Raw genomic sequence first — 11,684 nt, forward strand, 5'->3', positions numbered from 1 at the left:
CTGGGCAGGGCTCGGTGCTGCACCAGACACCCCCTTGGCAGGAATGTGCCTGCTGCCAGGGCTGGATGGAGAGGTAGTGAGATGGAAATGATTTTGTTTTGCTTGTCTGAACACTGAGGTTTCTTCATGTAGTTGTAAAAAAAATTTATACTTCAGTCATGCAGCACTAAAAAAAAAAAAACAAAAAAGGTTTTGGTTTCTACAGCTTTTTTTCTGTTTTGTTTTTGTTTGTTTGGGGTTTTTTTTGTTAGAATACTACCTCCTAAAATACGAGGGTAAGTTTTCTCAAAACTATAACTTGACAACTGTCATTTTGCCCTTTTGTTGCCCAAAGAAATCGTGAGCCGTTTCCAGCGGGTCCCGGGAGCCGTGGCCCCGCTGCCGACAGCCGTCCCTGCGGTGGGAGCCTGACCCCCCGAGCCGGCTCTGCTGTCCCGGGCAGCCGCCCAGGCTGTGCTTACTGCATCGTACAGAAGGAGCTGACAGTTAAACGCCACGCAACTTCTCCTTTTAGAGCCTACTCAGTGCTTGCCTTGTGCAGCTGAGAAACCAAAATGCCCGCGGGATCTGCATGGTGTCACCCTGCTTTACTATTGCTTCTCTCCTCCGCACCCCTGTGGGCAGCTGAGATTTCCTGCAGGAATGAAGACGGGGAGACAGTCGATTGGTAAGTAAATACAACACAGAGGAGAGACTCTGGGTGAGTAAATAACACTTGAGATGAAACCGCATGAAGGGGGTGGATCACTGAGAAGTAATGCATAGCAATCACTGTTTTACTCCTGTTTGCCTGCGAGTAGTAGCTGAATTTTGCATTTGAAAAACCTAGGATAAATTACTGAAATGTGACTTCCTTTCACTGAACCAACCACCCTACTGCATTGTGACTAACTGCAAAATAATCGCCGTTTTACACAGCGTTCTTGTCTCATCATCAAAGGGAGCGTAACCTGTGTTCGGGTGCCAAGGCTGCGCTCGCCGGCGGCAGCCCCCGGGGCGCCTGGCCCGGGCCGGGGCTCCAGCACGTGGCTGGGGCAGAATATCCGTATCTCGCCCTTAGCCTCGTCGCTCATACCCCAACGGCAGCGTGGCGGGACTTGACCCCTCGCTGCCATCGCTGAGGGGGAGCGGAGGCTGGGCCGCCCCAGGAGGGATGCGGGAGAGGCGCGGGGCGGGGTGGCACTGTGAGAAAGCGCCGTCCGCGCCGTGTGACTGAGGAGCAGAGGTCGTTCCCCACCGCTGGAGCTCCCGGCACGTTAGAGCTGGTACCATCCCGCTGCCAGCAGCGAGCCCGAGGCTGGGTATTAAATGATTAATTGGATTAACGTGCTTTGAAGATGAAAGATGCAAAGTATAATTACATAATATCCAGCCCACGCTTAAGAAGTGAAACAAGAGCTCTTAAAAAAGGAGCACGGAAGCCTCCCAAAGATAAATATCAACCAATTTCAAAAGAAAAGTGTCTTTCTCATGGAACAATGATTACTTTGGATACAAGTGATAAAGAAGTAGATGCTGTTCTTGCACATCCCTTCCCTTACACACAGAGCTAGCTGCAGGGAAGGCAGGAGCTCCTCACACTGCAGGCAGGCTACTCTAGCAGGACCATCAAGCTGGTTTTGCTCTGTATAGGCGTAGCATCAAACATATGAGGGTCCGGTCCATCTCTGTGACCTGTCACCCTTGCCAAGGCCCTTCTGAATAATGTGATTTTTTTCAGGAATCAGACTCTTAGTGGGTGCAGTTACCCAACAATTTAAAGGTACAAGAAATCTTATTTCTCCTCAAACTGCAATTATTCCTTGCAGAATGAGTCTGTTTGTGCTAAAGCTAAACAAAAAACAGACCAAAACACAAACAAACCAAAACGAAAAAACTTTTACCATCCATTACTTAAACAAACAGGATTTTTCTATCCAAATTCTCTGATAATTTCTTTGAAAGCTGTGGCTAGGAGTAATTCACCTGTGCCTCTGTGTGAACACCAGCAACAAGGGACCTGTTCCAGATGGGAACTGGGGGGTCTGCACAGGAAAAACCATGTTCCCTTCTGACAAATTTAGCAGGAGGGACAGGGGAGATTTCCTTTCCAACGTGCCATGATCACAGAATCACAGAATTGTCTAGGTTGGAAAAGACCTTGAAGATCATCACAAATGAAAGAGAAACTTGCCTGTCTTCAGGGGTCATCCTAGTTTATTGACAAGAAATAGTCAACTTTTGCCTGATTCTGGATTTAGTTGCTATGAAGCTGATAGGAGAAGCAGAACTGAAACTGCTGAGAAAAGCTTCCTCTTAACCAAAGCTTCCTCTTCAATGCCCTTTCAAACAAACACAGCACTGCAGGTTTTATATTCAGTTAGCAAGAGCTTTATGTGAGTTTCTACTATTCAGTGTTTTCATCCTGCAGTATTCCATAATTACTCAGTATTCATGCACCCTTTCGGTTGCCACTAAACCAGAGGGATCCCTTGCCTTATCTGACCTGATCCCACCTGCGCTCCCCAGCCGTGCCTGTGGTTCCTACCCACGCACAGCGCCTGGGCTGCCAAAAGTCTCTGCTCTGTTTTCATTCCATGCAGGAGCTCACCCCACCATCTTCACTGCACCTCGCACAGGGAGTACCAGAGCAAATGGCCGTAGGATCAGCTCTCTAAGGAGGGCACAGAGTCTTTCCTTTATTCATCCAAACTCACTGTATTCTGTGAGAAGCTTTTCATGCAAATAAAAGCCAGAACTCTGCTCTCTGAGAAGTGTTGAGTCAAGGACTGAAGCCATGGATGTACATTGTTTGGAGTTTTTTGGGGGGTGGTGGCGGCGGAAGAAGTAAAGATGTGATTAAGAAGTAAAGATGTGATTAATTTGTAGTAAGTTAGTGTTCAGTCCACAAGCAAACAGTGTGACAATGCTAACTGGCAATAAGCAGGTTTGCTTTTCCTTGGTTCTCAGGAAAGTAACTTTCACTCTGCTCCCACAAATACCTAAGCTCTCGAGAAACTTCCTGTGCACAAAGAGCAGCGAAGACTTTATACAGCTTTAATTGCTAATACACTCAACTGGCTTTCTGGAAAGGGCCAAAACATGTATCCACTGGGAACTGGCAGGCAATTTACTGATAGCTCAACTACTGCCATTTCCGTAAGCTTACCTGCTAACACGGATTTGTCAGCTGGAAGGCTGTAAACACCCTGAGAGCATAAATCTTCCAATACATTTCAAAGCAGATTGGAAAGGCTTTGTATGCTAATTCTTGGATCAGCTCATACTGCTGTAACGACTGTTATACCTCTCCTTTCCAAATCTTCATTTCATATAAAGGGATTGTTGTGATGCCTCGTGCATGGACAGCTCTCCCCAGCCTTGCTATATAGACCTCTCCTCTCCTCTCCTCTCCTCTCCTCTCCTCTCCTCTCCTCTCCTCTCCTCTCCTCTCCTCTCCTCTCCTCTCCTCTCCTCTCCTCTCCTCTCCTCTCCTCTCCTCTCCTCTCCTCTCTCCTCTCTCCTCTCTCCTCTCTCCTCTCTCCTCTCTCCTCTCTCCTCTCTCCTCTCTCCTCTCTCCTCTCTCCTCTCTCTTCTCCCCTTCCCTTCATCTGTCATCAGCAACAATTTCTCCTGAGATACTTAAGGAACATCACTCAGTCTGTGACAATGCAGGTGGATTACCAGGATCACCAAATGGTGTGTTTTCTCTTCTGCCTGTACGTGTAAGTTTCCCATGGATTAAATGTTCCTCTAGCAAAATGCTTTTCTGCCACTTCTTACCTGCTTTCGGATATGCTGGTTTTGACCAATTTGAGATTGTAAATCAACAGGGCAAGGCTTGCTCCTCCTGATATATTTGAAGGGTTAAGAACAGTCAGGCTGCATTTTTGATAAATAGTATAGGACTGAAGATAATGCTGCTCAGTTCTTACTTACTATTGACATAAATAACAAATTACTCAAGTACAGCACTCAAAGAAAGTGGCTCAATTAATTATACTGCAATTAATCCCATGGACTTGTGCACTGGGAAAACCTGTTTACTTCATCAGCGACATTAATGTGAACTGAGCCATTTACTGACAATATTGAGTACTCTACAATTTTGAAAAGATTTGTCTCTCTGGCTAATGGTTTGCAAACATCCAGTCTGCAACAGTTCAGCAGAGTGTGAGTCTGTTATCAAAAGTAAGATTGGAACAACATTGTCATGTGGCTTTATACTTAATTTGTGGGTTTAATATGTATAAATGTAACATTATGCATTTTTATAATTTTAATACATAATTTTATCTATTTCATATAAAGTTATATTTGTATAATATAAAAATATATCAGTAAGAGGTGTCCAGGTTGATCATGAGAATATCAGACTGAGTTTGTGACCTGAGGTTCTCTACCAGAATCAGGAGCAATAGGGATTTGGTTGCTAAAGAGGACTCCAAATCAGGGCCACCTCAAATTCTTTCGGGGTACCAACAGCAATCTGGTCACAGCAACAGGTCAAATCATCCTCTGTTGCTTGCTAAGAAGCAGAACAAATTTGTCTGCAGCAGGTATTGCACTGCCAAAGTGCTGCTGGTTCCTGCACTGGGTCACCTCCTCGAGGCTGAGAGATGTCCACACCGTAGGCTGGCGGCACTGGTTCCCCTCCAGCACAGCAGCGTGGGCATCCCTGGAGTCACCCTGCTCTTAAATCCTCAGGTGGGAAGGACATACTGATTTACACATTCAAACAGGATGGTTGTAAAAAACAAGTGCTCTTCACTGTCACAGGTTTGCTCTTTACAAGTTGCCAAAACATGCCAAAGGAGAAAGTCCCTTGCTGGGCCTGGAATACCTGTACATGGACACCCTGGCTCCGCAGTGGCAGCTCGGTAAATACCTCGTCAACATGACACAGGGTGCTCTGGGACAAACACTGAAGCAGCTGTACGAGATGTATGAATCTGAGGCAAGTGACATTTAATTATCATTTTATTAGTGCACTTACTTGATATTACATGAAAATGAAATGAAACCAGCCAAAATAAGCACATAGAGTTATGGCCAGACCTGACCAACTAGATCTACTAAAACACATTAAGGGGAGTGTCTTGACAGCTGGGCAGTTTATTTGCAGTTTTGGCTACAATTAGAAATTACCCTTGAACTTCCAATTTCTAGTCAAGCCTATCACACACTTAAAGTATTGCCCATCAACAAAAATGAGCATTGGTACATAGTTCCTTTAGCTTTTCCTCTGCAATTCACGTTGAGCAACGTCTGAAGCTGTGAACTGGCTGTGAACTCAGACCAGGGCCAGTGGTGACTATTACAGACACTTGTCCTAAGTCCTCCCATGTGCATGTGTTTCATGCTCTGTCTCAAATCAAATCTGGGTTTTGCTCTTCTCCCTGAAATCACCGTGACTGCTTCAGCAGTGATACGCTGCTTGTTAGGCCTTTTTTTCCCCCCGCAGTCAGACACCTCATTTATACTTGTGTGAAGTGATTATAAAATACCACAAGATCTGCCTATAGTTATTTTGCTACCATCTACATAGTATTCTCAGGAGTCTGGGTGTGTCTGCATTTTTGCTGTGGGTCAGTGGTGGTAGGGTGTCATTAATTTTGATGTAGAAGAGATTCCCACAGTCAGTCAGATATTGGCAATCTGGTCAACTGTCCTATTCTGGTCAATTGTCCTATTCCAGGTCTCACTGTAATTGTAATAAACTGCTTACAAATTCAAAGTACATCGGGAGGGGAAGCATGTCCCAACTCCTTTGAAGTTCTCTATTCAGAGGGAATAAGGTGTGGCCATATGCAAACATTTTGCTAAAATGCATTAATTGCTTATCCTTCATAAGAACGCTTGTCACGTCTATTTTCCTCAGCAAACATTTTCACCTGATCTGGCTGCTAAATCAGAGAGGCACAAAAGAAAGAGGGGGGAACTTCTTTGCAAGCAAGTGCCCAATAAACCCATGTAAATTGTCTTAGTGAGTATATTTGGCCTCTTGAGGAAGGGCTACTGCAATGATTGAGAGAATTTCCACTTTATATTAAGTGAGACCCTAATGCTGAGTCTTCAGGTTTATTCTACTGTAACTTCTGCGGAGACTGTGCCAGCTGAATTGGGAGAAGGATTAGGCTCATGATGTTCACACAGAAAAGTCCTGAATTCTTTTTTCTGTTCCCAGCAGAAGTTTGCTTGAATGCTTTCAGTTTACTGAATGTCACGTTTCACAAATGTGTGTTTTTCTGCAGAGGAACAGCATTGCATATGCGATATACAATGATGAGGTCCCTGAACCAGACTCCAGTGGGTGGAAAAGAGGACATACTAAAGGTACAAGGAGAGTCCCAAGTTATTATTTTCTCCTTTCTAAAGCTGTGGATAGCATCTACTTGTCTGTCTATCTGCATATCTTAAATTCCTGCCTAAAGCAAAACTGGAGAATGATTTGCATCATGCGTGGTTTGTTGTATAGTTATATATGCTGCAGCTTCTGTTTTGGTTTTGCTATGCCTGTGCTATGTTGAAGAACTCTTAGGGCTCATGGGCCCTTTGTTTTCAAGAGTTAACATTTATACAGCTCCTTTCAGTGAGTGTGGACCACATTGACCTGAGCCTAATAGCAACAGCAGTACAAAACACAAAGTGAAAGGCACTCTAAACCCCTCCAAACTCTCTCTCTCTGGGGCAAGAAGCTGCTGCCAAGATCATGGAAGTGCTAAAGCATGCAGCTGAAGTAAAGCAAGACTTTAAATAAGCATAAGCTCCAGTGGAGTTCCGCTGAGGAAGCAGATGGGGTTTGCCCAGCCTGACTCTGAGATGACCACATTTTGGAGGGCTGTGTTTTCAGGCTGCAGCAATGGGGACGGCTCGGGAGCTGTGCTCCTCCCTGGAGCACTCTGCTGCAGAGGGAGGCACAGCCTGTCTCTCTGCTGCTTCCCTGCGGAGGAGAATTTGTCTGGGGAAGAAAACACGGCATTGACGGAATCTGTTTCCACTTATGCAGAGAACATATGAAGGGGAGGAAAATGAGTAGTGGAGAGAGGGTCACAACCACTAAATCATCAGGCTTTTTAAAGACAAAATTTGAGCAGAGAAAGAGAAAAGTTTTGAAAAATTTTTTTTCAAAAGAAACATGGTAACAGTTTGAGTTAGGCTATGCAGGAGAGAATTAATGCAATTTTAATAGAATATTAGTGTCTCCTATAATCCATTGAACTACTCTAGAGACAGTTTACTGTAGACATTAACACACTGAAGTGCAGTGTCTGCAGCAGCAAATCAAAAGTAGGACACAGCTTTATCATCTCCGGGCTTCTTCCTCCTTAATTCATTTGCAATAACTTTTTTTTTTTTTTTTGACAGGTTTTCTGCTCTTGGACAAATCACAAGGCTTCTGGGTGATTCACAGTGTGCCCCTGTTCCCTCCCATCCCTGAGGATGGTTATGGGTATCCAGCTACTGGGGAGTCCTATGGACAGACAGCCATCTGTATAACCTTCAAATATGACCAGTTCACAGAAATAGGTATGACAATTTTCTCCCTAAGAAAGCCTTTGCTCCACCGCACCTCTCTGACTGCTTTCCTTGAGGCTTCACCTCAAAAATTGCTTGTTCTTGTCCTTCACTGTCAAATTCAGAAACCAAGTGAGGCTTGGAAACAGCATTCTTGGCCTCAGTTATGTTTATCCAATGATTTCCTGTGTGAATGTGGGAAATTCACTCTTCCACCCTGTCTCCATCTCCCTGTGGGGACTAGGGATAATAATAGTCACAAGTGGAGATCGAGAGTAGACTCAGTCCATGCATACAAAATGCTTTGGAAATATGAAGTAGGATGATTAATCATTTTTAACACTAATAGCTTGTTCAGCTGCAATCATCTGCAGTTCTAAAAATGTAAGACAACCACTGCTTGAGTCTGAGTAGTAGCCTTGACTCATCAGAAATATGAAGAATGGAGGAAATATCACCCAGAATTTACCCAGGTATTTTGTCACAAAAAATACCAATACTAAAACCCCAAATCTATACCTGTAAGATTCAGAACAATCTGAGCGTTGATATCTGGTACTGGAATCCTGAAAGGGACTATCAAAAGGTGTTACAAGAAGTCATACTTCTCAAGTATGACAGGAAGTCATGCTTCATGTTTCTTAATGCTTTTCACACTGTTTCTCACTCTTTTCTGAGTTACAAACCTCAAATGATATTAACAATACACATAAGCTGAGCAAATAGCCAGCCTAGCCATATCCCAGAGCTATCTAAACCAGGTTCCTGTTTGTGGAAGTGCATCTATGCATGTGCTTAGGAAAAGAGGACAAGGAAATGAGACACTTACACTAATGCTTTTCCTGGCCCATCCTCCAAGTTTCTGGTAATCTGTGGTTCAGGGATTTCCTGAGCCGGAAAGACTGGAAAGTTCTTGATGGACTGGTCTTCCATGAACTCATCTAATGAGCCCATTTGTTGCCTTGCTCTTTACAATATCCATCGCAAGGAATTCTACAGTTAAGCTGTGCACTGTACAGAAAAGTAAATTTCTTCTGCATATTCAATCTAGACACTGAAAGTCAAGCTCTGTTCTCCCTAAACCCAAACTAGACCCTTTGGCAGCAATCTTTTTGCATTTGGCTTGGCAATGGTAACTGACTGGAAACTACTCCTGTAAATATGGACAGGATTGGATTTACACATGCTGTCTGAGGGCTGTGTGACTGCTTAGAGGCTTGAAGATGAACATGGGTGGAAGTGGCAGTAGACCAAGACCACTGGTTAACAGTTCTGCTAAGAATAATGAAGTGTAAATAGAAAAACCTGAGCGTACTCTCCCAGCCAGTCTACGTGCTACAGGGCCAGTTAGAATACAAAGCAACTAAACATGTTTTTTGGCTGCTAAAATAAGATACTTTGACACTGAACTCCTCCAGGAGATAGGCTGTGAAGAGTAAGAAGGATTTAGGTGTTCTTTCCAAGGCAGAACTTTGCTCTCTAGATTGCTTCACTTTAACCTATTTTAATACTGCATGTGTTCATTTCTTTGGGTTTTTCTCAGACCAACAGATGCTGAGTAATAATCCAGGAATCTACAGCTGTTCCATCCCTAACATCTTCCAAGCTGACCTCCCAAATCTGCAGAAGCTCTGTGCAGGGTCCACGCTGCCCTCAGTCCCCTTGCGCCACCTCTCCAAGCTCCAGTCAGCTCACGGGGAAACCTTTCTCCACTTTGCAAAGTCACACTTGTTCATAGATGGTAAGAGTAGCTGTTGCTCTATCACACATTCTCAAGCAAGAAATAAGCAATTAATACATTATTTGGCAATTAGTGTTTTCTTTGAGGGGAAAAAAGAAGTTCAACTTCAGAAATAAAGGTAACAGAGGGCAAGGAATGGTGTCCCATCATAATATTCTCTTAGCCCCACAAAGCAAAAAGCTGTCTGGTCCTTTAGATCCCTTAAGGTGTTCAACATTGTGAATTTCAGAAAATTTATTTTCTGTTATTCAACATTAACAACAAAGAACAAAAATGGGCTTTGAATCATCTGCTTTTTAAATTATTATTATTATTATTATGAAGAAGGCTTGAAATTTTTTTCCTTTCTTTTTTTCCTGCAAATTGTTTGTAACAGTTTTGCAGGAGGAGTAGAAGGCAGAAACTAACTTCTGAAACAAAAGTCAAAATAAGGACAGGGGGCAAAATTCTCACTGACTCACTTTATGCATTTGAATGAAATGAGCCCAGTTTAGGTGATGCTTTTCAGTCACCTCTTAAATGAAAGAATGTGAAGGACTAATTTCCCACAACCTGTGTTATTCCACAGATATCTACGTGGCCTGGATGGCCCAGGAACTGAAAACTGATTTGTTGGCTGAATCCTGGCAGCATTCCCGCCAAAAACTTCCTTCAAATTGCTCTCTTGACTACCACGTCTACAACATAGACCTAATAGGGATGCCATTGAATTTCACCTTCTATTCCATTAACGATCATTCCAAATGGGCTGTTGCAAGGAAATATGAAGATCAGTGGACCTGCATTGGAGACTTAAACCGTGCTGCTGAGCAAGCTTGGAGAAGTGGTGGGTTCATCTGTACACAGAATGAGCACATCTACAAAGCCTTCAGGCATTTGATAATCCACTACAACAGTTGCACCGATGCTTCCACATTGATATAATGAACCATTCCTCCCAAAGAGTACAGCCCCTCATTACACAGAAAGTGTAGGAAATATCTCCCTTAGACCATATTTTCACTCTGAAGAATGGCCCTGTGAGTTGCCAGATGTGTTAGACCTTCACCTCATTAGCTATGAAAGCAGCCGTTTTGCAGGTAAATTATGGCTGTTTTTCTCTGGATGATGGACCAGCAGACCCTGTGTGTGCTGAGCCACGCTCTGCTCTCTCCCTGGCTCCTCTCACCATCAGCGCCAGGCTGGGATGCTGCTGCACAAGGCTACACCAAAGCACATCGCTGTGAGCGACCGTGCACAGGCGTCCCCAGGGCAACTTGTGAGTGATGCCAGACATGGGACAGGAGGAACCGGTCTTGTTAGCTAGGCTGTCAGGGCTGGACAAAGCAAGAGAAAAGTACCCCAAAATGCTTCAAAATTGCGCCACGTTTCAGGCACTGTTGACATCAATCACAGCATTTCTGCTCAGTTTAGGCTGAATCTCTTAAAGAGCTGACTTAATTGGATAAAGACAGGGAGATGAGTTGATCTGTGGATAGAAAGGCTTCATTTTTAGATGATTAATCTTTAGAGAAGAAATGAGCTTTAAATCATTTGTAACCAATAGCTTGTGGGAGTATTTCTAGTGTTTTTATTCATGTACAGCAATCTTATAAACAAATAAACATGTCCAAAATATAAATAAGCAAAATAAATTAAGAGCAAAAATGGTCTGTTTACAGCCTCCCTCTTCCATCTTTATAGCTATTTGTGGTTGGTTACGATGTTTTATAGCTGCCAAAGGAAAAATGGAGACAATTAGGAAAAGAATTAAAAAGAGAAGAAAATATTTGAAGGAATATATTATTACACCTATATTTTCACACTACAAGAAACGTGGCTGTTAATTTTCATTACTTCCAGTCTCAGGTTTGGGACCTGAAGTTTGCATGGACTTGCTATAAAGACAAAGATAACCTGCAAAATCCTGATACACTCTTGGGTTCGGATTTCAAAAGTGTATCTGTATTTAATATGATCCTAAATCTCAGTTGTATTTTTTTTTTCCTGAATTGCTAATATAAACTCCAGTCTGAAGATTTGGCTGTCGCATTAATATTCCTGTTTTGCTGTGTTCGTAGTCCATACACTGATTCTCCACAACAGTGTCTTAAAAGGCAGCAGATATAAAGAAATGCCCCACAACTGCAAGAAGTTGTCAAAGATTCCCTTTGCCTTTTGCCCTGAAAAATCAACCACACAACAAAGTGTATAAAGTACCAAACAAATCAATTACGTTTGTGCGTACTTCTTGAAGATATAAAAAGAATGTATCATCTGGCCTGCTTAATGAGAAGAATTGTGCAGGAGTAGATTTCATATTTAGTCGATCTAGACTGAAGTCAAACCCGAGTCTCATAGCTCTGTGAAAATAATGTGGATAGCTTAGATATTCTGCACAAAATAGGTATTTTTATCTTCCCTGTGTATGACCCAATACCATTGATAAATAATTTGCCCGATAATG

At 43.1% G+C, this 11,684-nt stretch overlaps 1 protein-coding gene across 1 annotated transcript; it reads left to right on the forward strand.

Annotated features, from left to right (window-relative positions):
- The first annotated feature begins 441 nt into the window (after positions 1 to 441).
- DNASE2B (deoxyribonuclease 2 beta) lies at positions 442 to 11,217 on the forward strand. The gene is made up of 6 exons (XM_074908172.1): positions 442 to 667; positions 4,759 to 4,936; positions 6,234 to 6,315; positions 7,348 to 7,509; positions 9,041 to 9,238; positions 9,807 to 11,217. The coding sequence occupies exons 1-6, from the start codon at positions 555 to 557 to the stop codon at positions 10,160 to 10,162; spliced, it is 1,089 nt and encodes a 362-aa protein (XP_074764273.1). The 5' UTR covers positions 442 to 554; the 3' UTR covers positions 10,163 to 11,217.
- The last annotated feature ends 467 nt before the right edge of the window (positions 11,218 to 11,684 follow it).

Source organism: Athene noctua, chromosome 5 (genome assembly GCF_965140245.1).
Source record: "Athene noctua chromosome 5, bAthNoc1.hap1.1, whole genome shotgun sequence".
Classification (NCBI taxonomy): domain Eukaryota; kingdom Metazoa; phylum Chordata; class Aves; order Strigiformes; family Strigidae; genus Athene; species Athene noctua.